Genomic DNA, 27,016 nt, shown 5'->3' with positions numbered 1-27,016 from the left:
GGACCTTGATTCTCTATAGTCAAATTATCATGCATTCATTCATATTTGATTGTCCGATCTTAATTAAATCGTTTTAATTTAAAATTAATAATTTAAAAAAAAATATGTTTTTTTAGTTTTACGAAAAAATCAAACGATTAATAGAAATTTGACTATGTGAGTGTGTCAAAACCCCAAATGCTGAGGATTCTATTTCTAGTGAGAGTGGATAGTTGACATTTTAAATATCTTAGAGTGTGTTTGGATGAGACAATTAAGAATTTTCAAGAAATTTAAAATTTTAAGCAATTCAAATGATTCAATTGAAATTCATTCAATTTTAAATTCTTTTGTTTGGATGTAGTATTAAAATGATTCATTGTTAAATTTTTTGGTCATTTTCATCAATTTTAAAATTTTTTAGCCAAATTTGAAAAGGGACTAATTTGCAATTTTAAAAAATTTTAAGGACCATTTTGTAAATTTGGAAAATTATTAGGGACTTATTTGCAATTTTATGAAAATTTTTGGGATAAATTTGAAATTTTAATAAAATATTGGATCATTTTGAAAAATTAATAATAAACAATTCAACACTCAAGTTATGAAGCAATTTCAAATTCTTTACTTTTTGGTGTCATTTGAAATTCTTTAAATTTAACTTGAATAAAATACTTCATAAATTTACATCATTTTAACAATTCTCTATATTTTTCATCCAAACAATGGATTTTGATCAAATCATTTTCAATTCTCTCAAAAAATTACGTTCCCTCGTTAAAATGCTCCATCCAAACCCACTCTTAGTGTTATTTGATCTCAAAAATATGTTGCTTTTACTATTACTTATGTGAATTGGAATTACTTTTATATGGCTATATATTAGTGCAGAGCAACAAGGTTATATAGTATATCAGTGAAGTCAATCCAGAAAGATCTCTAGCGCAACAATGAATATGGGTGACAAACTGACTTGTCCTTCATATTTAGGTTTGTCCGCAAAAGTTCCTAAAATAATAGAACATGACGAAACGAGCATAATAGAGGGCGTGAGCCTAAAATCATGGCTCGCTCTGCACAAAAAAAGGCGGGGCCGAATCATGTACCCTTAAAGCTTAAAAGTTGCAAAAATTAATGTTAGTGTTCGCGTCCACAAAAAACGAGGCGGGGTGGACAAACATAGTAGAGGCACGTACCTAACAGACGTGCCATGTAGGTCGGACTCATTTTGTAACCCCTAATATTGAATGTCTTTGGTGGTCAGAAAGGGGTGTACCTGTAAAGTTAACACTCCACACGCAAGTCAGCAAAATTAAAGAGATGATATTCACATGTGTGCAATAAGTTGTATTTTGTGACATAGAGTCACACTTATATAATACTGATTGTTATAACCGTCTCAGTCGACATGAAATTAGACATGGATGACCATTAGATGGACCAAAACAGTTGAAATGGAGTAACGCCTTGTTTTTGTGTAGGTTGCACAATGAGAGACACCTGTTCACCGACTTGAGTAGGCCTGATGTTTGAATTAGGTTAAGCCAATTTTATTGGGCTGTTTGGCAAGCCCAAAATAAATTATAATATCAAATATAATGCAACTAATACATAATTATTTAAAAAAACAAAATAAATTGATCGTACCAACTACAGTTCAATATAATTCAACCTACATCAATCCAATTCCATATGAGTATGAATCAACGAGAAAATTGTCCAATTTCCAGTTTTATTAATTAAGTTAGTCAGATTTATGGTTGAACACATGAGGTATACATGCGTGAAGTGTTTTAAGGAAAACATAATTGTTCATAATTCCTCAAACACGAGATGTGGATCCATGTGTTTGCAAGTATAAAGTTGACGATCCTACTGGTAACCTTTCTAAAAGTTTTGATAACGACAACACCAATGACTGTTGAAGTCACTAAAGTCGATGGTAAAGGTTCTCCAACTCTCTGATGAAGGTGATTAAACTTAAGAACATCTCAGGTTTCATCAATTAAGAGAATCGAGACTTCATTGAAGTGCTTATATGATTAATATATTCGACAAATAACATTAAAGACCTCAGAGTTATGAAAATAGAGGAAATGTGAAAGCTCGTCTGTTTGTGTCTGTCTGGGTGAATAGAGTTTTGTAAAAGTAAGGAAGTAACTCCTAAGATACTAAGGCAACTCACACACACACACACACACAAAAAACATTTTTATCAAAAGAAAACAATTTCAAAAAATGCCTTAAAATTGTACCATATGACCTATGAGCTGAAGAAATGGCCTAAGAGAAAAGTTTGGCTTATTTAATCGGTCAAATCTTTGGTCTAATTAGTTAAATTAGTCCAAGCTTACGCCCCAAGACATTTGATCAACGCCTTAACGATGTGCAACGACTCTATATACAAGCCTTCCTATTTGGGCAACATAAACGATTATATTTGACCTCTTGGGACCAAGACTAATCTAACGTTTGGTTAAACTTGGCTAACTATGTAATGCAATCTTTCTATCCCTACTATCTCCTATAATAACTTGCTCCATAAGACAAAATTAGGATGCCCATTAATGAACTCATAAGCCAGCTTCGTGTGCATTTTGAATTAACTTGTGTTTGTGTTTGGTTATGCAGGAACGAGAATTGATTATGAGTGAATTGAATTTGATTGAAAGTTAGTTGAATGTAAAATAATTTCTGTTTGGTTACATTTATGTAAATGTAACTTGAACAAAATATTTCAGTGGAAAAATCATATTTAAACTAAAAAACTACAAATTTTACCTTTAAATACAATCAATTCTAAAGACATAATCAATTATATTTAGAAGAATCAAACACCTTAAAATCAATTCAAAATCAATTTCACACTTCTAAAATTATTTTCCCCTCCTCCAAAAGCTAGAATTTATATTCTCTGTTTTTATTAATATATTACTTTGTCATTACTTTATTTTAAGAAATAATATTATGCTTATATTAAAATAAAAAATAAAATAAAATCTATTTTATATCGTCTTCAGAGAGAAAAGAAAAGGTCCCGCCCTTCTTAGCGGCAAAACGACGACGTTTGTTTCCTCCTAGAACTACACACAAATTTCCTCACTCTCGCAACTTCTCCTCCCATTGTGGTTGCAGCAATAGCAACAGCAACAGCAATAGCATTATCAATGGAGAACCCTGAAGAAAACACACTCCGAATCCTAATAGCAACGGATTGCCATCTAGGTTACATGGAGAAAGACGAAGTTCGCCGCCACGATTCTTTCCAAGCATTCGAAGAGATTTGCTCCATAGCCGAACAGAAGCACGTCGATTTCATGCTTCTCGGCGGTGACCTTTTCCACGAAAATAAACCTTCTAGGTCAACTTTAGTCAAAGCTATTGAGATTCTCCGTCGCTATTGCCTCAGTGATCGACCTGTTCCTTTTCAAGTTGTTAGCGATCAGACTCTCAATTTTCAGAATACGTTTGTTACTCACACTGCGTTTATTTTCACTGTTATATTGTTTGCTGAATAATAGTAGTTTTGGTAGTTCTTATGTGTTATATAGTTATTGAGTGTTATGTTTTGAATTTGGTTTTCACAGGTTTGGTCATGTAAATTATGAAGATCCTCATTTCAACGTTGGTTTGCCTGTATTTACTATTCATGGAAATCATGATGATCCTGCTGGAGTGGTATGAGTCATGTGCACCTTTGGTATTTTGTTGTATCTATTGGTTTGCTTTTAAGTTACTCTTACTTACTTTTGGTTGTTTGGATTTACTTATTTTAGATAATATACTTGCATAAATACTAATGAGGTTGTTTGAAAGAGCTTATGAAAAAAGCTTATGATAAGTCTATAAGTTGTTTTCAGCTTATTTGTATAAGCTATGCAATATAGCTTATGGAAACAACTTAAAGTTTATATGAAACATTTGACTTTATTTTATATTTTGTATAGAAATAGCTTACACATAAGCACATATATGATAAATGCTAATGCTAGAAGCTTTTAGTTAAGTTATTTATCCAAACAAGACCTTATATAGTTGGTGCTATTCTAGTTTTTATCGGTGGAGTCTTTTTAATAGGATATAGAATTTGGCTTCTAGTTTGTTAATTGCTGCACTTTAACATGGTAAATCAAGAAGAAAGATGATATGAAGAAATAATGTTTTAGGAATTTCTATGTTTATTGGAAATTATTGGTCCTTTTGTAAGTTGGCATTTTCTAACATTTGACACGATCAATGGTGAGATTGTGGTAGTTAACTTAAAACACATATGTACTTGCCATGTTGATTCCATTACTTTAGTCGTCCATAGTAGCAGCTAGTTAAGATAAACTTTAAATAGCTCAAAGTAGGAAGAAGGGCATCCATCAATTATAAACTGGGGGCTCGAAGTGTTTGTCAAGGAGGGGAAGGGAGTGATATTTTATCTTTTACTTGGGGTTGGGTGGGTGGTAGAGATCACAGAAAGGGTTAGTATTTTCCTTGGACTTGGAGAACGCGAGTGTTTTTTTACTGGTTATTAACATTGGACAGACATGAAATATTTATATCTAGATAAGTAATTAAGTATTCATTTATTACACCATTTAGTTTTCATTTCAAGAAGGCATTGCGGTGAAGGTTTGATGATCTTGATTTATTTACTTATTTTACTTGTTAGGTTTCAGGTTTCTGACAGATGACCTCTGAATAAGTGGGTTTATAGTAGAAAGAATAGTAAGAGTAGGAGGAGCTAGGGATTTAGATCCTCAGTGACTATTAATAAAAATAGAAATAATCATAATAGCAGAATAATAACTACCTTTTCAATTTTGGTTGGATTTGTACAGGGGTAGTTGTTATAAGGTAATTAGGAGAATAGCGTGGGACACCTTGTGGGAGTGAAAATTATTAAGAGAACCAGGTCTCCATACTGAGTCTGAGGTGGGTTTTTACAGTAAAGATTGGCCTTTTGTGTTCTTTCCAATCCATTTCTATTAGTTTCCCACTGATATATATGTGGTAAAAAGTTCTCTTACATTCCAAGTGAACTGATTTTATTTCACTTGATATATGCTTGGCCACATTAATATTTTGTTTACTTAATCCTATTTTGTTCACAACTATTCTAAACTACGAAAAGTTGATTTGTTGTCAAATTATTGTGACAGGACAACCTTTCTGTAGTTGATATTCTCTCAGCATGTAATTTAGTCAACTACTTTGGGAAAACGGTCCTTGGGGGTTCAGGTGTTGGTCAGATCACTATTAACCCTATTCTTATCAAGAAGGTTTGTTGTTGACTACTGTTAAACTGATCCAGACACTAAAATGGGACGGGAGATATGAGAAAAGCAGAATAAATCTCATTTTGTCCTGATATGTATTTTTATGAATTGCATTGCAGGGTTCAACAGCTGTGGCTCTATATGGTCTGGGAAACATTAGAGACGAAAGACTGAATAGGATGTTTCAAGTATATAACTGATAAACTTTACTCTCAAGCCTCAAAGTGTACTCAAATATGGATGTGATATATTCTCTTATTCTTTTTCAGACACCACATGCTGTGCAGTGGATGCGACCTGAATCTCAGGAAGGATGTGAAGTTTCTGATTGGTTCAATATTCTGGTTCTTCATCAAAACAGGTTGTCTATCTTTGTGTAGCTTTTTAGAAAGATTAACCCAAGATCTACATATTTAAAAATTATTTGTCATGTAAATGGTGTTCAGTGTGTGAGATTTAGATTTTTAATTATTAAGAGACTTTTGATGGAGAATTAAGAGATTTGTGAAATGGTTGAGTGATTTGCACTCAACTGATCCATCGTTGATATACAACTAGAAATAAATGCAGTTACATTTACAAAGAGATTAATAACAATAACATTTCCTAGGTGCATGTATGTATTTCATAGATACACGACTAACTAGATTTTTACAACTTCCAATACTAATAGTGCTACTAATTCCAACATTTCAATACTAATAATTGTTGTTAATTCCAACACTCCCCCTCTTGCTGGAGCATATAAGTCAAATGCTCCAAGCTTGAAACAAATGTATTGAATTCTAGGTCCCCTTAGAGGTTTTGTGAGGACGTCCGCTACTTGGTCATTTGAAGTAACAAATTCAGTGATGATTTCTTTAGAAGGAAATTTCTCACGAACAAAATGTCAATCAATTTCAATATGCTAGTTCTCTCATGTAATATTTGATTGGAAGATATATGTAGAGTTGCCTGATTATCATATCACAACAAAGTTTCATTGGTTGAGTATATCCAAACTTCAACTCTTGAAGTTGTTTAATCTAGATAAGTTCACAAGTGGGTGTAACCATAGTTTTATATTCAACCTTTGCACTGGACCTTGCAACCACATTTTGCCTCTTGCTCTTTCGAAGAGACAAGATTTCCACAAATAGAAAACAATATCCTGAAGTGAAACGCCTATCAATAGGCAAATCTGCCCAATCTGCATCACAAAATAGTTGTTTTTATAAAGTAGTCCTTGTCGTGGTGTCCTTTTAATATACTACAGATTGCAAGTCACTGCATTCCAATGATCATTATGCGGACACTGCATGAATTGACTTACTACATCAACCGCAAAGGAAATATATGGCCTTGTTATAGTGAGGTAAATGAGTTTTTCAACCAATTTCCGATATCATTTGTATTAGAATAAGGCTCCCCTCTGACTAGGAAGTAACAAGGTCCGAGTAGTTTCAACAAGATGCATATTCTTCCTTTTAGCAATGTCATTCTGCTAAGGGGCATGAGGACAAATGGATTGATGGAGAATACCCTTTGATGACAAAAAAATAAGAAAGACTATAAGATAAGTATTCTTTTGCGTTATCACTTCTAAGAATTTTGTTTTTCTTACCGAATTAGGTTTTAACTTTGTTGACAAAAGTGATGAGAATAGACAAAAGTTCAGATTGTTCTTTCATTAAGAAAACTCAAGTGCATCGGAAGAAGTCATCAATGAAAGTAACAAAATATCGGAAGCCAATAGAAGACACACGACTTGGTCCCCATATATCTGAATGGACGACAAAAAAGGGAGAATCAACCTGGCTTTCAACTTTGCTTGGAAAGGAAGAGCGAACATGCTTGCTTAGTTGACACGACTGAGTTTAAGAATGCAAATTCTGCAAGATTTGGAACCATTTGTGTTAATTTTAACAAACTTGGATCACCCAATCGTTCATGAAGAAGGTTGGGAGACTCAATTGCAGTACAACTTACAGAAGGAACTGATTGGAGGTAATAAAGACCATGTGATTTTTGTCCTGCACCAATCATCCCACCTGTACCACGTTCCTGTATAGTAAATGACCCAACATCAAAGGTTACTGAGTAGTTTAGAGAGTGAGTAAGTTGGCTAAGAGAGATCAATTTAAAAGGGAAATTAGGTATAAACAACAAATTTGAAAGTTATATAAGGAGTGACAGAAACATAACCGATTCCTTTAGTAGGGACCTTAGAACCATCTGCTAGAGTTATGAAGTGAGGAAATTTGGGAAAGGATATAGAAGAGAATAAGGAACAATTATTTGCAATCAATTATCCAAAGATTTAGATTGTTACAAGATTGAATAAGGAGGCTGCTGAAGCATGAACACCTGTGGCAGTCGACCTATGAGATGATTTTTCCCGAAAAACCATAAAGAGAGCAGCATTTCTGTTGAGTGTGACCTAATCTCTTGCAATTTGTGCATTGAGGACGGTCCATTTTTTTTCAAAAACAGAATGGACCAATAAGCAACAACTAGAGATGGAGATCTGAAAATACAGGTAACAGTGACTTTTGGACAGAAGAAGTATTGTTTGGATATTATTATTATTATTATTTTACAAACCAAGGAGGATTCAAGGGTTCTTCTAAACTAGAGGTAAAAACCTTTAACAGAAAAATGAACCTGCTCTGATACCATATCAAGAGACTTTGATTGAGGATTAAGAGATTTATGAAATGCTCGAGTGATTTGCACTCAGCTGATCCATCATTTATATACTACTAGGAATACATGCAATTTACATTTACAAGGAAATTAATAGCAATTCTATTTCCTATATGCACATACTCCCTCCAGTCTCAATTATAAGCAAAAATAACTACTTTCACACTGATTAAGAAAATTAGTTAAGTTTAATTAATTTTCTTGATTTCATGTACATCAAAGGAAAATTTACTATAATATCCTTAGTTATATTTGATGAATACTAACACTAAATGCTTTTGAATTAAATCCAGGGTATACTAGTAATACAAACATTAAGTTTAAAAGTTATTGACTTTTGCTTATAATAGTGATCAAGATTTAAAGTCGCTTTTTTGCTTATAATAGTGTCCGGAGGTAGTATGTTATTTCCTAGATGCATGACTAACTAGATTGTAACAACTTCCAATACTAATAATTGTTACTAATTCCAACATTAATCAACATGACAATTGATCTTGTTTTGAACAATGGTATGCAGAGTTAAAACAAATCCCAAAAATGCAATAAATGAGCACTTCCTGCCACGCTTCCTAGACTTCATTGTGTGGGGACATGAGCATGAATGTCTGGTTGACCCACAGGTGCACTGATTAAACATCTCTTATATGGGTTTAGATTGTCTACATGCTGTGTTCTGCAAACTTAATATGGATTTTAATTTTTTTCAGGAAGTTCCAGGGATGGGTTTTCACATTTCACAACCAGGGTCGTCTGTTGCAACATCACTTATTGATGGAGAATCGAAGCCAAAGCATGTACTTCTTTTAGAAATTAAGGTTGTCTATATAGTGCGAAACTTAATGACTCTTTTATAGAAGCAACTATTGTCATATCTACATATTATATATAAGTTCTTGAATTAATGATTCTTAACAGGGAAATCAATATCGGCCTACTAAGATACCTCTAACATCTGTGCGGCCTTTTGAGTATACGGAGGTCAGGTGATATTATTTTGTTTTCATTTGTAGATACTCCCTCTTTGAACTAATTCACAAGAACTAAGAAAGTTGTTTAATTTTGTTTGTAACATTAACTTTGTTAATAATTTGTATTATTCTAAAACTCCCCTTAAAATTGTTGGGACTTGAGTCACTCTTTCCACTTAGTTAATTTGTACTGGGACTCATCACTCCACTCCACTCCTCCTTTCTCCAATCCTCACAAGTGAGAGATGATGAAATAACCAAGGTATTTTGGAAAACAAAACATTTAATGCAAGAGACAATTTGGAGGGTGTCTAATAAAAAGTAACTACAAATTTCTCAAAATAGTCTGTATTAACTGTATAAAAGGATGCAGGGAATATCAAATATCAATTAAGTATAACAAAAGTCATCTCTTAAATACTTGACATTTAAAGCCATATTGGTTATTCAATAACCATTTAAATCTTTATAATGCAGATAATACTAAAAGATATTCCTGATATTGACTCCAATGATCAGAATTCTATTCTTGAACATCTCGACAAAGTGGTATGTGGGTTCTTGATATTGAACGATTTTTTTTCATGCTGTATAATTTGCTGTGCCCTTTCTCAAAAGTTTTAGAGGTCAATGGTTTGGTTGGCTATAGGCATGATTTGTGATAGAAAATGGATGTATTGTTTGACATATGTAGCCGACCTCACCTAGTGATAAAACTTGGTTTTGTTGTATACGTATGCGGGGATATGGGGTCATATGTGTATCAATGTTATTTTGATCATAGATCATTGTACAGGTTGAGAAGCTTCTGGAAAAATCTAGTAAGAAAGTTGTCCTAAGAGCAGAACTGAAGCTTCCACTAATACGTATTAAGGTAATTTCTATATACTGGGGCATGACTTCTGAAAACCACTTCTATATTCCAGTGCACTTCTTTCTTTTAGCACCTCAATTTGCAGGAAGATTGATCTGCAATTCATGATTCTATAATCTTACTGGTTTTGATCTGACACTTTTCTTCTACAAAAGGTAGTAATTTTCATGATACCCAACCAGTTAAACTCTATCTATCGTGCATGGATCCCTCAGAAGACAGTTTGTCATCAGTACTTATATGTACCTTTGTTCAGTGCATTGGCGTTAACAGACATCTAGTATCATTAGGTATTACATAATGTTATCTGGCATAACTTCAAGTCTCCAACTAATAAAGCTTAATTTACAGGTAGATTACTCTGGATTTATGACTATAAATCCTCAAAGATTTGGGCAGAAATATGTAGGAAAGGTAATTTCATTCTATCACTCTTCCTAAATAAGTGTGCTAATGCTGATTTTACTTGGAGTTTGTTTTCTATTGTTGATTATTCGTCATCTTTATTTTAGGTTGCAAACCCGCAAGACATCCTTATATTTTCAAAGGCATCAAAATTGGAGAAGGGTGCAGGTAATTTAAATTATCTTTGTTAACTTTTTATATCGGTTCATTTGACATTTACAGTTACAATATCCACGGTAGACATCTTTTATCAGTTCTCTTTATGAATCTCAACTGATAGAGTTTCTTAAGCAATAGGGAATAGATAAGATAAGAGAAATATTCATTGTATATCTTAATAAGAAAAATACAAGGAACTTGCTATATATAGGCAAGCAAAAGGTAATCAAATACTGACAAAAGTTCTAACAGCTAGTGCCAGCTCAGCAGTGGTAGTGGAACGCATCCTCCACTACTCTGCCCACTATTCTATTGACACACATAATAGAATATTATGTAACCACTACTCTATTAGTCCCCCTTAGAAGCTGCAGGGGGGTGCTTTAAAGTGATTTTGTCAAACACACGCAGCTTAGAACGCAAAGGTACAAACTTAGCAGCAGATAAGGGCTTGGTTAGAATGTCAGCCCACTGATCTTGAGCTGGAACATGAGCTACAGAGAGATGTTTGCTGAGAACTTTCTCTCTTAGAAAGAATATATCAAGCTCCATATGTTTGGTTCTGTTGTGGAGAATGGGGTTATGAGCAAGGGTGACAGTGCTCAAGTTGTCACATAGAATCCTAGGCACCTGAATAGAACAGTGAAGTTCCTGAAGCAGAGATTGTATCCAAATGAGTTCAGCAGCCAATTGAGCCATACTGCGGTATTCTGCTTCAGCACTAGACCTGGCAACAAGCTGCTGCTTCTTGGACCACCAGGAAACAACATTAGGACCAAGATAGATGCATGCCCCTGAAGTAGACCTTCTGTCATCAGGATCTGATGCCCAATCTGCATCACAAAATCCTAAAAGCTGCATAGGCTGCTGAATAGGGGCAGGCTGAATGAGTAAGCCATGACATAGTGTACCACTCAAATACCTTAAGATCCTTTTGACTGCCTTCCAGTGATCCTCTAAGGGATTGGATAAAAACTGACAAACCTTGTTAACAGAGAAGGAAATTTCAGGTCTAGTTAAAGTTGCATATTGCAATGCACCAACAACAGACCTAAAATGAGTGGGGTCTTCAACAGCTGCTGAGCCAATTTTTGATAGTTTGCTGCTGGAAACCATGGGAGTGGGCATTCCATTAGCATTGAGCATGTTGAGTTTGGTTAGGAGGTCAGAAATATACTTGGTTTGGGACAGAAGCAAAGAACCATTTGGAAGGTGAGAGACTTCAATGCCAAGGAAATAGTCAAGCTGTCCCAATTGTTTTAGAGAAAATTTATTGTTGAGATGGTTGATTAGAGAGGTGATGAAGGGAGCTGAACTGCCTGTGATGATTATGTCATCAACATAGACCAAGATCATGACTTGGAGCTTGCCTTGATGCAATAGAAAGAGACTAGGGTCACACTTGCTTGCTTGAAAACCAAGTTGAACAAGAGCACTCTTCAGTTTGTCAAACCAGGCCCTTGGGGCCTGTTTTAAACCATAAATAGCCTTGTTTAGTTTACACACTAGGGACTTGTCAGCAGCTTCAAAGCCAGGTGGCTGCTGCATAAACACCTCTTCCTCAAGGGTGCCATTGAGGAAAGCATTATTGATATCTATCTGCTGAATGGGCCACCTGTTGCTAATAGCAATAGTTAAAATAATTCTGACTGTCACAGGTTTGATAACAGGGGAGAAAGTCTCCTGAAAATCACTTCCAGCTCTTTGATGAAACCCCTTAGCCACCAATCTGGCCTTGTATTTATTTATATATCCATCAGGATTTTCCTTAGTTCTGAAAACCCACTTACAACCAATAGGTTTCCTGGAAATAGGAGCTTTCACCAATGTCCAAGTCTGATTTCTCAGCAATGCCTTGTATTCCTCTTGCATTGCCTGAAACCAATGAGGAGATGCCAATGCTTGACTAACAGAACTGGGTTCCATGTGGGTTAAAAGGAGAGTAGGATGTAATCTAGGTTGAGTGATACCTCTTTTGGCTCTAGTTTGCATAGGATGGACATTTTCAGGATGAATGAAAGGTAAAGGTGAACCAGGAGGGCTGGGATTTGAGTGTGAGCTAGACTGTTCAGAAGGAACATGAGAGGAAGTAGGGGAAATGGTGCTAGTTTCAGCAGGATCATGGAGGATAAGAGCAGGAGAGATAGAGGGAGAGGAGGTAGGAATAGCAGTGAGAGGCTGAGGAATGGTATTTGACACCTGCTGACTTGCAGATGTAGAAAATTCAGGGGAGGGAACAGCCATATGGGAAGAAGAGGAAGAACTAGAAGGAGAGCTGTGATTGGTATCAGGATTATAGGAAGAGAGAGAGGGAGCATTGGATGGAGAGAGAGGAGGTGGGAACTGACTGGCAGTAACAGGAAAGGGAGGAACAAATGAAGGATTAAGAGGAAGAGATGAGGGGACAGAAGGGTTAGAAGAGGCTGGAAATAAAGAGGAATAGGGAAACAAAGATTCATGAAAAACAACATCCTTAGAGATGTAGATATGACCATCAGAAGCCAAACATTTATAGCCTTTATGTGATGAGGAATAGCCTAGAAAGATACATTGTTGAGATCTATAATCAAGCTTATGAGAATTGTAAGGACGCAGGAAAGGATAACAAGCACAGCCAAAAACTTTGAGAGTGGAATAATCAGGAGGTTTGTTGAGTAATTTAAAGTAGGGTGAGTTATTGTGAAGGGTAGGGCTGGGAATTCTGTTGATAAGGTAGGCTGCAGTAACAAAGGCATGATCCCAATATTTCAAGGGAAGAGTGGACTGAGCTAAAAGAGTGAGACCAGTCTCTACAATATGTCTATGTTTACGTTCAACAAGACCATTTTGATGGTGTGTATGAGGACAAGTGAATCTATGAACAATTCCTAAATCTGTTTGATACTTGGTGAGGGGTCTAAACTCCCCTCCTCCATCAGTTTGAACACACTTGATGGGGCAATTAAACTGTAGTTCAACCATTTTCTTAAATTGAATAAACTGAAGCATAGTATCAGACTTGAGTTTGAGAGGAAAAACCCAAACAAACCTAGAAAAGGCATCAACACAGGTAAGAAAATAGGTGTAGCCACTTGAAGATATCATAGGGGCTGGACCCCAGAGATCACACACAACTAGTTCAAAGGGATGAGTATAGACAGTAGTGGATAAAGAGGACGGCAATCTGTGAGATTTGCCAACACAGCAGGCATGACACATATCAGTAGGAGGTTTTGAAGGGACAGTAAGATTGCAAAGTTTCAGGATTTCAACAAGGGCATGATGATTAGGATGACCTAATCTAGTATGCCACAGAACATAAGGATTTGTTGCTATTGCAGTAGAGCTATTAGAGTGAGATAAAGATAAATTAGTGCTAGCATTTGCAGAATTAAGAGAAGAATTGAGAAAGATACTTGTAGTTTTATTAATGGAAGGAGCATTACAAGGAAGTGTAGCATTGGACATATAATTAGAAGAGTTACAACTGCTTATAGCAGGAGAACACATAACCCTATTGCTAGTACTACAAGAGTGAAGACTAGGACAAGACTTTGACACTGGAGATGCAGCAGGATTTGGAAACTTATAGAGGCCATCATCTCCAACATGACCACTGAGCAGAACTTCAGAAGTAGCCTGAGATTTAACAACACAGAATTTAGAATGAAATTCAAAAAACACATTATTATCCTGAGCAAATTTGCTCACACTCATGAGATTTTTGGTAATTTGTGGTACATGTAAGAGGTTCCTAAGGGTGAGAGACAGGTGAGGTTTGTGTGGTAAAGGAAAAGACATGGAACCAACAGATTGATAGACAAACCTTGGCCATTTCCTATGAAGACTTGCTCGGATCCAGGCACAGAAGAAGAATCAGACACATTTGAGGCTTCAGGAGTAACATGGTGAGAGGCACCTGAGTCAGGATACCACCACTGATTGCGGTTGCTTGCTTCAGTACCTGCAAAAAGGGCCTGTGGTGCTGTGGATCTAGGAGAAGCAGCTCTGGGTGAACCATGAGCAAATTGAGCAGGATACATAGCACGAGGAGCCACATGAAATGGATTGAATGGAGCTCTTTGCTGAGGATAACCAACACCACTTGAGTAACGATAATAGCATACTGAAGCATCATGTCCAGACCTGTGACAAATTTGACATGACTGTTTGGCGAAGCGTCCTCCACCACGACCAAAACGCCCACTACTACGACCAAAACGACCTCCACGGGAGCCATAGGTGTGATTATCAGCATTGGCAGTGACGTGACTCGTTCCCTGAGGAAAAGCTTCAGTAGAGGCTTGACCAGTGGTAACAGTTGAAGGAGACGACGCAGATTGAGTGAGATTTACCGTCACTAGCTCCGCAACGGCAGCTTTGCGATGTTTCTCAAGACGCGACTCATGAGCAAGCAAAGACGACTCAAGTTCATCCAAGGAGCTCAGCTCATCCTTACTGTTGACGGCGGCAACAATAGAGTCGTATTCCTCAGGAAGGGAATCAAGAACTATTTCGATTAGGTTACGAAGAGGAACAGGATCCCCAATCGAAACAAGCGACTCACTGATCTCACGAGTACGCTTCAGAAGCTCCTCAATCGTGAGCGAACCTTTGGTAAGACGACGAAGCTCAGAACGCAGCTGACGAGCTTTGGTTGAAAGAAGGGTGTCGAAGTAGCGGTGGACCTCTGTCCAGACTTGCCACGCGTGTTTACACTCAACAAGTTTAGGAAGAAGAGAATCAGAGATGGTGGAAAGAAGCCAGGTGCAGATGAGAGCATCCTGTTGCTCCCACTCCAGAAATACATTGTGAGATGCAGGATCTGAAGGAGAGGGAGAAGGAATCACCGGAACAGTGACGAACCTTTGGAGACGATGTCCACGAACAACCCCATCAATCTGTTGTTTCCATTGTTTGAAGTTTCTGTCATCGAGTTTAACAGAGATCAGGTGAGAAAGTTTCACCTGAGAGGAAAGAAAAAGAGACTCCATGGATCGGAAAAGAAACGAAAAAGAAAAAGAGGCTCAAGATACCATGTTAGAGTTTGTTAAGCAATAGGGAATAGATAAGATAAGAGAAATATTCATTGTATATCTTAATAAGAAAGATACAAGGAACTTGCTATATATAGGCAAGCAAAAGGTAATCAAATACTGACAAAAGTTCTAACAGCTAGTGCCAGCTCAGCAGTGGTAGTGGAACGCATCCTCCACTACTCTGCCCACTATTCTATTGACACACATAATAGAATATTATGTAACCACTACTCTATTATCGACCTAGTTTATCTTTCTTTCAATTTTTTACCTTCAACAAAAGATGTGTGCCGTGGATATCGGTCCATTTGACATTAACAGTTACAATATCCATGACATATTTTTTTTACAGTTATTTATTTTTCTTAAAGTTCAGTTTAATCTTGTTCACTCCCACGTTTGACAGTTACTTTGAGTGTGACATGTCCCCTTGTGATCTGTTTTAGGAATCAGTTTTCTCTGTTATATTAGTGACCCAGATTATAATTCTCAAGACTCAAAACCTTTAATTTAAAAAGAAATGCAGAGAGGATGCAACCACCTAGACAGGATATATATATATAATTATTTTATGCTATAAATGTTACATACTCACATTAAGGTCATGTTGAAGGAATATTATTGTCCATATTAATAATTGCTTACAAGGCATATGCAATCTTTATTAAAAGCAAACTTAAATACATCATGTTGGTTAACTGGCATCTGGGAATTTGGTTGTTTACCCCTGCACTTTTCATTGGTAGGAAAAATTGATGATTCGGAACGACTCCGTCCAGAAGAATTAAACCAACAGAACATAGAGGCTTTGGTTGCAGAAAATAATCTGGTATTTAAATCATTTAGTACATTAATCCTTTAGTCTTTCTATATATGGATTTATGGATATTTCTTGCGACTCACTGACCGTACAATTGTTATGAATCTTCATGTGGCATGCAGCAGAATCTTTCTTTCGATCTATAGTTAAAACAAGAAGCAGACACAGAACCCCTCCTATACTAACACAATTTCTCTCTAAAAAATTATCTCTTTCATGTTTTGTTTCAATACCAGTCTGCCTTTATCAAAAGGGCACAATAATGAAAAGATCCTAATCAAACTACTTCCGATAAGGAATGATTCTGTTACGCAGAATCTTATCAATATAAAGAAATAAAAAAGAAAACTACTATTGATAAAGGTTCTGTTATGCAGAATTTGTCGAGACAAAAAACTTTTAAAACAAATTTTATAAGAGATCAAATAATCCTAACCAACAAATCCTAACTAGTATTATATTTTAAAGTTAATTTAATTTTCTTGAATTTTGTTGGGAACTCTTAGAACCTGGGTTGGGCATTGGGCTTAAGTCGACCTTAGGGATGTCCATCTTTTACCGGACAATTTCATTAGTATCTGGAATTCTAGATTGACTTTACTTTTGTTGAAGGTAAAAAATATAAATGTAAAAAAATGCTAGTATAATTTTATTCTATCTTTGAATGTATCTAACTTTTAGTGATTTTGCAGAAAATGGAGATACTTCCAGTCAATGATTTGGATATTGCTTTACACAATTTTGTGAATAAGGATGATAAAATGGCATTTTACACTTGTGTACACGCCAATATTGAGGAAACACGGGTTAGTTTCTTTATGGCATTTATCCTTTGTATGCTTTTATCTGTGATACTGATATGCTGGAACATCTAGTACATATTATATTCCACATCCTTTATACTAAGAACGAGTACATTGTTTATTCTTCATATTATTGTACGTGTTATGTTAATGTCATATTCCTTCCAATTCCCATGATGACTAACTCTTATGCTTGCGCAGAATAAAATTGCTAAGGATTCAAATGAGCGAAAGTTTGAGGAGGAAGATTTAGTTGTTAAAGTTGGAGAGTGCTTTGAGGTTAGAAGTTTCATCAATGTTTTTCATTAGTTTAGGAATTAATTGTTCTCCATTGAATTTCGGTTTAAAATTCACTTTGCCTTGGAAGGCCTTTTTTTTCTTTCTAGGGGTTTCATGAAATAGCATTATAGTGGTTGCAAATAATCTATAGACCTTCATCAATCTCCTTTTTTGTTTGTTGCTATATTTGCAATTATTGGGCTGTTGTGATTATTTTATTAGGTCATTGTGATCACAATTGTTTGATGAACGGAACATACGTGTCATCAGTGACTGTTATCGTTCTCCTTTTTGTTCTAGGAACGTGTTAAGGAACGATCCACACGCCCCAAAGGATCTACACAGTTCACTCCAGGTGCTCACTCCTTTGAGGTAAACCCGACAAATGATATTATACATTGATACTTGCTATTGCAATTTGCAATATGATGGAAAAAGTAGAATTTTGGGTAGGTGATATTATTCATGACCTTTATTTTTTGCTTCTCTCTTTATTCTATGTAGGATTTTCAAGGAAGGAGTGCTGCTGGAGCTGATAGTGCAGTTTCCTTCAGTGATGATGAAGATGCAATGCCAATATCGAGCTCAAAGCCAAGCACTAGAGGTCGAAAAGGATCCTCTGCATCTCAAACTACAACCAGAGGAAGGGGCAGGGGAAGGGGTAGGGGCAAAGGCAAGGATTCCAGCACATTGAAGCAGACTACCCTTGATGGATCTTTAGGGTTTCGCTCTTCTCAAAGGTTGCACTTGCTAAGAAATAAGTCATTTTAGTATATATTTTTATTTCTATGCTGCAAAGTAAATCCAGAGGGGGTATGGAATACTTCCATTTTCATTTAATGTATGTGTGTGTGTGTGTGTGTGTATATATATATATATATATATTAAATATCGTTGGTATTATATTAGAGTATCTTAGTTTATCATCTATGACCAGCTTCTAATCTTAGAGAATCTTGGATTAGTTTCTATAACACTTCATTATTATCACGATTTGCTTCCTAATTTTCTTATTTATTTAGGATTTGGAGTCTTATACACGCCCCTATAATTAAGGTTATTGTTTAGTCTTTTGTATCAAGTCAATATCAAACTAGTATATAGATATTATCATGCTAGTATATAGCACATAGGAATAACATTTATTTTTTATGCTTGCTGGTGGCCAATGACCACAAGCTATTATGCCGGAAACTGTTTTGTTGCTGAATAAAATTGATGTCTCTCAAAGATAAAGATTAGAAAAAAAGGCTCACAATTTCCTTGATCGGGATATCAGCTCTACTCGGTTATCCCATCTCAGTATATATTTATATTTTTATTGTTGGTTAGAGTTATGATTTGGATTTCTTCGCTGCTTCATGCGTCCTCGTTGCTTTGGCCAGTGAGGACAAAGCGCTTCTAATAACATTGTAGGATTATACAAAGTCATTCTGATATTCCCTTGATAGTGCCTTGACTGTGAATATAAACTCTACATGATTTCATGATTTAATGCAGGTCTGCATCAGTTGCTGCAACAACTGCCATGCGAAGTGGTGCCGATGATGGTGATAATATGGCTTCTGGTTCAAGTGACGATGCCAAAGGAAATGCAGTCGAAGAGATTGATGACAGTTCGGTATGGATTAGTACCAATTTCTCATTTTTTGCTTTCCTTTGTTTACAGCCCCGTCAATGATGAAGTGTATTGGGATCTTTGGTTCAGTGCTTGTCAGTTTGCTTTGTGCAACCTGACAATTTTATATTCGCATTGGACTGTAATTTTTTGTCCAATATCCTTGACGTTCTAATCTGCTGCATCTTATATTGCATAGGACAATGAATCCAATCTACCGGCACGGAAAAGAGCTGCTCCAAAGGGACGAGGTAAGGGTGCTGCACAGTCTTCTAAACGGGGGAGGAAATCAGATAACTCTTCAATCCATAGAATGCTCATGAACAATGATGACGACGACGATGACGATGATGACAATGTTCAAAAGAGATTTAATCCGTCTCAACCTCGGGTTTGTGCCCTCTTTCAATTCTTCACTTGTTTCTGATAGGATCTATATTACCAATGCGAAATGTGTATTTGAACAGATGGTGATCCATCTTGTGTTCATATACATTTACTAGCTATTGCCCTTATAGCTAGCAGGGCAGGAGAATTTGAACTAGCTATTGATTTAGTTGCTAGGGATACTTTTGATTGATCACCTTTAAATCTGCATGATTCTCTGAAGTTTCTGCATCTGGCATGTCCAAATAAATTTTGGTATTGACGAATAAGTATACTCATTCAGTCGAACTAAATCAATGTTGTTAAGATGAATTGAAGGAGCTAATTGCTGACTTTTGTTCTCCTATACTTTTATTTGTATCTTTATCACCATGTTGCTGGGAAATGTTCATCCCTGATATAGCTCTAGTGAATAATAGAATGCAGCTGCGGTTAGTTTTGTCAAGCTGTGGCATGGTGCTATGACATGGAGGATTTTCTCCCAGCCCCAACATCTATTATATTTGCCAAATTTCTGCCATAGGCTGTAACCTTGTGTTTATATGATAAATTTTTGCTTAACTGTCATAATTTGTCACCCTCCATTGATCATACTCAGTGGTTGATAGTTGAAATCTCTTTTCCTAGAATGTGCATTTTGATGCATAACATCATTGGAATTGTGATATTTTCATGTAACTAAACTATTTTTCTTGTTTTTAGGTGACCAGAAACTATGGAGCTCTAAGAAGGTGAAAAGTAGGTTTTGTTTGATGTTTTCACTAGGCCTCACTAACAAGATAAATACTTCCATATGATGAATTTAGCTCCATTACTTGTAAAAAAACATCAGAATAGTCTGTTAACTAGTTGGTAACGTTTTTGCCTGGGATTCATAGATAGTTTGGTTTAGGAGTGCAAGAAACAAAACCCTGTATCCCCAGCCAACCCTGTTTATGCTATGTTGAATGTGTTTTTAATTTATTTTTCATTTGTAATGGGATGCATGTATTTCTTTCTTTCGTTTACTGTATTTACAAGCGTGTGTCTTGCTGCAAAACATGATTACCGAATTGCATATGTTATAGCAGCAAAATCTAGAAAATTAACCCACAGACAATGAATAACAAATAAAATAAACTTTCAAGTCGATGATTGAACCAGTCAGCAGAAATATTTCTCAGGCAATAGAAAATCATTTTTTTCTACTAGTCGACTTGAAAGTCAATAGAAGCACTTATCATAAAATTAAATGGATCCACTTATAACTCTACAATTTATTTCAACGACTTATTATCTACTATAGATATATTTATGTTTTCTTTTATAAAGTTGAAGCACATATGTGCATACAAGACGAGAGAAGCTTAGTTGTGCAAGCATTGCAATGTGTTGAAGGCCAAGCACTTTGACCCTGCAATGAGAAAGCTATTTGAACAATTGCTTAGCAAGCACTTCTATTGAGATGCTGTTAGAATTCTTGGTACAAAAATCATGTTTGAGACTTGATATAATATAATTCACCAATCATTTGAAATAAAAGTGTAGCTAAAAGTTGAAAATTATTGAACATGCTTTTATTTCCAATTTTTAAAGCATTTTAACCTTAAGTTCTAAACAGATAATATAAGTTAATCCATTTCATCTGTATCTTGTAATGCATCTACATTTTAAGTTATGTGCATATTCATAATGAATGATAAATAGATTGAACTACTAATCAATAATTTTATGGAGATCAAGCACTCGTCCTTTCCTACCACAATTTGAGTGTTTTGTCAACTTAACATAGATAAAGTCTTATAAAAGCTCCTCTTTTTTTTTTGGTCAAAATAATTTTATCCTCAACTTTCAAATATTTTAAGAGCACAAATAGTTTCACAACCCTAATCTTAATAACAAACTAGATTTGAATTGATCATAGTCCACTCCCGCAAGTTGACTTAGGACCCCACTTTCTCTATCAATAACCATATTTTTTTACGTAAAAAATAAACCTTAGTCTGCCACTTTAGTTAATAGACTAAAATTCATTTATGGTCACATGGATGATTAAAAATAATAATAACTTCAACATTAAAAAGAAATCATCTAGTATTGGAAAATAAAATTCTGAAGTTAAGAGAGCAATTAGATGATATAATGAATCAGGCGAAGGTAAATTTTAGCAAAACATATACACGAAATTTAACTCAACAAAATGCATAAAATATATGTTGTTAGATAATATTATAATTGATAATTAACAATATGCGGGGATAGCTCAGTTGGGAGAGCGTCAGACTGAAGATCTGAAGGTCGCGTGTTCGATCCACGCTCACCGCACACCCAATTTTACAGTTTTTCTTCATGTCAAAGTCTTCTTGTCTTCCACTTTCAAGGAATAGCCTATACCTAAAAGGAAATGCATTTATTCTTCAATCTTGATGCATTCCTTAAACAATATATATATACAAATGTAGAAACATATTTAATTGAAGTATATATATTTGCTATAAGCACATATCATTCTAATAAATTTATTTGTTTTAAATTATATATTACTTTAGAATATTAATAAAAAATAACATTTCTTTCTATTATGTCTTTTTTATTACTCCATTTATTTCAACATATTTTTTCGTATCATTGATAAAATATACTTAATTAATTTTGTAATCTATATTTTTTTTTGGATACGTAATCTATATTTTTTTTTTGTTTTTTTTTTGGTTACATAATCTATATTTTTTATACAACATAAAAAATATTATTTAGATTGTGTAAAATCTTAAATACAGTAATAAACAACTTGTGACAAAATTATTAATCCTATAAACGTGAGAAAACAACATATTAACAAAATACCAAAATTTACATTTTTTAAATGTTTTTTTATATAAATTATTTATATTTTTCCTTTGACATACTTACAAAATATAAAATTATCCTTATTTGTAATTTTGACACGCGTTGTTTTATATAAATTATTTTCTTTTTTCTATAATAAATTTATTTTGCTCATATTTTTTATGCTTATTTTTATGATATAAATTGTGTTGTTTTTCTTTACTCAATTGCTCATATCTTTAGCCTAATTCTTATTCTTAAATTAAAAATAAATATTTATTATAAGTTAATTTAATATAGTTTTCATATTTTTATACTTTTTAAAAGTTTAGCCAGATATTTATCACTATATTTTCAAATATTTATTATAAGTTAATTTAATATATTTTTCATAATTTAATTTAATAATATTTCTTATATTTTTTAAATAAGAATAATAAATTCAAATAAAATATATTTTATAATTAATTTTATATACAGCATAATTATAATAAATATTTAGCCAAATATTTATCACTATTTAATATTTAATATTTAATCTAAATATCTTTTAATATCGTTAATAAAAAATAAGAGTAATTGTAACACAATATTTTAACATTGACGATCATTTTATGTATGTTTAGATATACTTTTTTAAACATAAGTATTTAATATTTTCAAGTGTTGGAAAGCAATGGTCGAAAACAGAATGAATAAAAAATGAAAACTATAAGGTTCGAAATTGGTATAGAATATTCGAAATTAAAATAAAATATTTGTAATATTAATTTTTAATATTTTATAAATTATATCAAGTATATTATTTATTAACATTTTTATAATCATAATAAAAAATATGATTTGTAATTTGAATATTTAAAAATTGATCCAAATTAAATCGCATAAAATTGGATTGGATCGGATCATTTTTTTTATCAATCATTTAAAACTGAACCACGAGTAAATTTATCTTTGGGCCATATAGGTTTTTACCTCAAAATTGATCCAAACTGCACCGCGAACCTACATGGGAGGTTGTCCCATTGCCCGAGGGAAAGACTGCTATTGATTGTAAGTGGGTGTTTAAAGTAAAGGAGGATCCTAACAAGTCCGACAATATAAGGTATAAGGCTAGGCTAGTAGCCAATAGATTTGCACAAAAATAAGGGGTTGATTACATCGATATATTTTCTCCTGTGGTAAATCCTACTTCTATTAGAGTGTTATTTAGTGTTATCGCTCATGGTGATCTTGAGCCAGAATAACTTAATGTGTATACAACCTTCTTACATAGTGATTTGGATGAGAGTATCCAACTTAATGTTGTTTGATGAAATCACTTAATGCATTGAAGCAAACTCCTGATTAGTGGTACAAGTGATTTGACTCATTTATCTTAAAGCAAAGTTTCTCCAAAAGTGATTATGATTGTTGCGTATACATTTGTTAGCTTTGTGGAAGTGATTATATTCATCTTCTATTGTATGTGGATGCCATGCTTATTTCTTCGAAGAGCAAGATGGAGATAGATAGGCTAAAAACTCAACTTAGTAAAGAGTTTGAGACAAAAGACTTAGCAGTTACAAAGAAAATACTGGATATGGATATTAAGAGAGAGAGAGAGAGAGAGAGATCAAGCCAAAAATCGTTCTTGAGTTAAAAAACTACATTAAAAGGGTTATTGAAAGGTTTGGAATGAAAGTTGCTAAGTATAAGGAGACTCCATTGGCTCCACATTTTAAGCTCTATAGTAAACAGTCTCCCACAACAGCAAAAGATAAGCCATTAATGAAATGTATTCCTCACATAATTGCAGTTGGTAATTTAATGTACACCATGGTGTGTACACGTCCAGATATTTCACAAGCGGTTGGTGTTGTCAGTAGACTCATGGTGAATCAAGGAATTGAACAATGGAAAACATTGAAATGAATTTTAGGTACTCAAAAGGTACCACTGACACATGTTTGTGCTTTGGTGATAATACATGTCGATAAAATGACTTTGTTGATTTTGATTATACTAGTGATCTAAATAGACGGTGATATACTATTGGTTATGTATTAAAAATATATGGTGCTCCAGTTAGTTGGAGATCAATGTTAGCTACATTGGCACTATTTATTACGGAGGTCGAGTACATGGTTGTAATAGAAAGAGTGAAGGAAGCATTGTGGTGGTGGAATCTTCTAGACAGTTTAGGGATAGAGCAAGAATATGTGGATCTTAGTTGTGATAACCAAAGTGAGATTCATTTGGCTAAGAATTAGGTTCATCATACTCGCATCAAACATATCAACATAAGATGTCATTTTGTACGGAATATCGTAGATGAAAGTCATATTTCTCTTATGAATGTACAAACTAAATTATGTAGACATGTTAATTAGGATTGTGTCAAGTAGCAAATTTCAATACTGCTTAAACTTGCTATGCCTTCTTCTATATTCATTCAAAATTTGAATATTTCAAATTATAAACGAGGTGGAGAATTGTTAAAATATTTAGCAAAAATTAAATATGAAAAGATGCAAAGTGAAATGTAAAGTTATTCCATTGAAATTAATTAATACTAATAGGAAAGAAAGTAAATTAAGAGACTTATATTCTTGTTCAATAATTTCATATCATTATTAGATGTCAAATTTTCAATAGGCTCCAACATATTATTATTTATTATTTCATTTTAATTATATCAATTAAACATCAATTATATTTCTTTAATCATCAAATATATCATTCATTTCCTATTTTACTAAAATTATACATAAGAATAAAAATAAGAAATAACAATCCCGTGCAAAAGTACTAGTATTTGCTAGTTTTAGAATGGTTTTCAAAAGAAAGTGTAACCAATTAAATTTATAAAAAAAATAAATTAATCAGTGCTCAGATAAGAAGGATAAAATGTGGATAGAAAGATATAGCAAGATATACATAAAATCCTTAAAACCCTTCTCATTGGTTGCATCAAACAACATCATTTCAACCACAAACTTCCACATGTCTTTCTAACCACACATTCTTCTGATTTTCATTCCCTACATATGATGTTTCTCTCAGCCATTCATTTCACACATTTCTACTAACAACAGCTTGTGAGCAAACTTAACTTAACAAGAAGAAGAAAGTCATGGCATTGATGGCAGCCACAGCAAGCTCAGCGACTGTTGTCAAGCAATCTCCTTTCCTTGGTCAAAGAAGGGGTGCTAATCCTCTTAGAGATGTGGTTGCCATGGGAACTTCTAGATTCACCATGGTACTATTTTCACTATGTTAACATAGTATTTACATTGTTGAATTTTCATTAGTCTTTAAATGTATGGCTCTAATATGATGCATGCAATTTGTTTGTGATTTTGTGAAGGGAAATGATTTGTGGTATGGACCAGACAGAGTGAAATATTTAGGACCATTTTCAGCTCAGACTCCTTCATACTTAACTGGAGAATTCCCTGGTGATTATGGATGGGACACTGCTGGTTTATCTGCTGATCCAGAAGCATTTGCCAAGAATAGGGCTCTTGAGGTTAGTTGGTTGGTTACTTTTCATGTTTATAGTACTCATTTTGTTTCAATTAATTAATCAATATTTAGTTTGTCCGCAATTTCTAGCTCAACTGGTAGAAGCCGATATTGTTATCATTAGGGTTGGAACCCTGGTAATAATATATGTGCGAGTTTTTAGTAGTTATTATCATTTTGTATAATACTAAATTATGTTGAATAATGAAGGTGATCCATGGAAGATGGGCTATGCTAGGAGCACTAGGATGCATAACACCAGAAGTACTTCAAAAATGGGTTAGAGTTGACTTCAAGGAACCAGTTTGGTTCAAAGCAGGATCACAAATCTTCTCAGAAGGTGGACTTGACTATCTAGGAAACCCTAACCTTGTTCATGCACAAAGTATCTTAGCAGTACTAGGTTTCCAAATTGTTCTAATGGGACTCGTAGAAGGTTTTCGCATCAACGGTCTTCCCGATGTAGGAGAAGGCAATGACCTTTACCCTGGTGGCCAATACTTTGACCCTCTTGGTCTTGCCGACGATCCCGTTACTTTCGCGGAGCTTAAGGTGAAGGAAATCAAGAATGGAAGATTGGCTATGTTCTCTATGTTTGGTTTCTTTGTTCAAGCTATTGTTACTGGTAAAGGGCCTTTGGAGAATCTGTTGGATCACCTTGATAACCCTGTTGCTAACAATGCTTGGGTTTATGCTACAAAGTTTGTGCCTGGTGCTTAAACATTTGATGTCATCTATGATTGCATCTTGATGGTTATTGGATTAGTGCACTTGTTTGTTTCTTGGTTCTTAAGGACTAAGGTTCATTTTAAAGATGGGGATCTTTTGTTAATATGTTTTGTTTAAACCAATCAATGAGAAAAGTTATGTGAATGTGATTTGTTTAAACCAATTAACGAGGAAAGGCATATAAATGTTCTTAGCTGTTGAGAATTAAAATTTTAGAATACAGTTTATACTTCAACATGGTCAATTAATAACTGAAATGTTGCAAAATAGACATGAATTCAAGGATAGAATCAACTATGATTAGAACTCATACATTATTTGACTGCATAGATTTTTAACATGTTACTTTTTTCTTCTCCGTTCTAAAATGACTTGCCCGATTGTAAAATACTATAATTATCTCAAAATGAATGTTTTTTCTTTTTCAATTCTCAATGTGATATTTATTATTTTCTTATAATTTTACCCTTTAATTGAATTTCATCATTTTCAATACTTATAAGAAAAACTTTAATAACAGCATTATTCTCTTTTTCATTTATATACTTTTTCAATCTATTTGAAATGATGAACTAAGTCAATTATATGTATTGGGTTATAATATATAAATACAATTCCTTATAAAAAATAAGTATAAAAAGTATACTTATTAGGAGAAAACAATCTCTTATTCTCCCTCTGATCTTTAATATAAGAAAAAGTTTACT

General features: G+C 34.2%; 2 protein-coding genes and 1 non-coding gene across 3 annotated transcripts; all 3 read left to right on the top strand.

The window, feature by feature from the left end:
- The first annotated feature begins 2,999 nt into the window (after positions 1-2,999).
- On the top strand, positions 3,000-20,242 carry LOC131653673 (double-strand break repair protein MRE11). The gene is made up of 20 exons (XM_058923929.1): positions 3,000-3,445; positions 3,567-3,657; positions 5,130-5,249; positions 5,366-5,434; positions 5,516-5,607; positions 8,452-8,554; positions 8,642-8,749; positions 8,850-8,912; positions 9,380-9,451; positions 9,699-9,776; positions 10,128-10,190; positions 10,289-10,349; positions 16,105-16,187; positions 16,871-16,984; positions 17,183-17,260; positions 17,561-17,632; positions 17,765-18,000; positions 18,761-18,881; positions 19,078-19,269; positions 19,968-20,242. Exons 1-20 carry the CDS (start codon positions 3,147-3,149, stop codon positions 19,998-20,000), a joined length of 2,148 nt encoding a protein of 715 aa, XP_058779912.1. The 5' UTR covers positions 3,000-3,146; the 3' UTR covers positions 20,001-20,242.
- Positions 20,243-21,496: 1,254 nt separating this feature from the next.
- TRNAF-GAA (transfer RNA phenylalanine (anticodon GAA)) lies at positions 21,497-21,569 on the top strand. Its single transcript has one exon. It is a non-coding gene; the product is annotated as a tRNA-Phe (tRNA).
- A 3,553-nt stretch (positions 21,570-25,122) lies between these two features.
- On the top strand, positions 25,123-26,453 carry LOC131653672 (chlorophyll a-b binding protein 13, chloroplastic). The gene is made up of 3 exons (XM_058923928.1): positions 25,123-25,314; positions 25,423-25,584; positions 25,791-26,453. Exons 1-3 carry the CDS (start codon positions 25,189-25,191, stop codon positions 26,298-26,300), a joined length of 798 nt encoding a protein of 265 aa, XP_058779911.1. The 5' UTR covers positions 25,123-25,188; the 3' UTR covers positions 26,301-26,453.
- The last annotated feature ends 563 nt before the right edge of the window (positions 26,454-27,016 follow it).

This window comes from Vicia villosa, linkage group LG2, assembly GCF_029867415.1.
Source record: "Vicia villosa cultivar HV-30 ecotype Madison, WI linkage group LG2, Vvil1.0, whole genome shotgun sequence".
Taxonomy (NCBI): Eukaryota; Viridiplantae; Streptophyta; class Magnoliopsida; order Fabales; family Fabaceae; genus Vicia; species Vicia villosa.
This window is presented reverse-complemented; position numbering and strand designations above follow the sequence as displayed.

Coding starts and splice junctions, on each gene's coding strand:
- LOC131653672 (XM_058923928.1), top strand. CDS start 25,189: ATGGCATTGATGGCAGCCACAGCAAGCTCAGCGACTGTTGTCAAGCAA. Junction 25,315..25,422: donor GAACTTCTAGATTCACCATG/GTACTATTTTCA, acceptor GATTTTGTGAAG/GGAAATGATTTGTGGTATGG. Junction 25,585..25,790: donor CCAAGAATAGGGCTCTTGAG/GTTAGTTGGTTG, acceptor TGAATAATGAAG/GTGATCCATGGAAGATGGGC.
- LOC131653673 (XM_058923929.1), top strand. CDS start 3,147: ATGGAGAACCCTGAAGAAAACACACTCCGAATCCTAATAGCAACGGAT. Junction 3,446..3,566: donor ACTCTCAATTTTCAGAATAC/GTTTGTTACTCA, acceptor TGGTTTTCACAG/GTTTGGTCATGTAAATTATG. Junction 5,435..5,515: donor GACTGAATAGGATGTTTCAA/GTATATAACTGA, acceptor ATTCTTTTTCAG/ACACCACATGCTGTGCAGTG.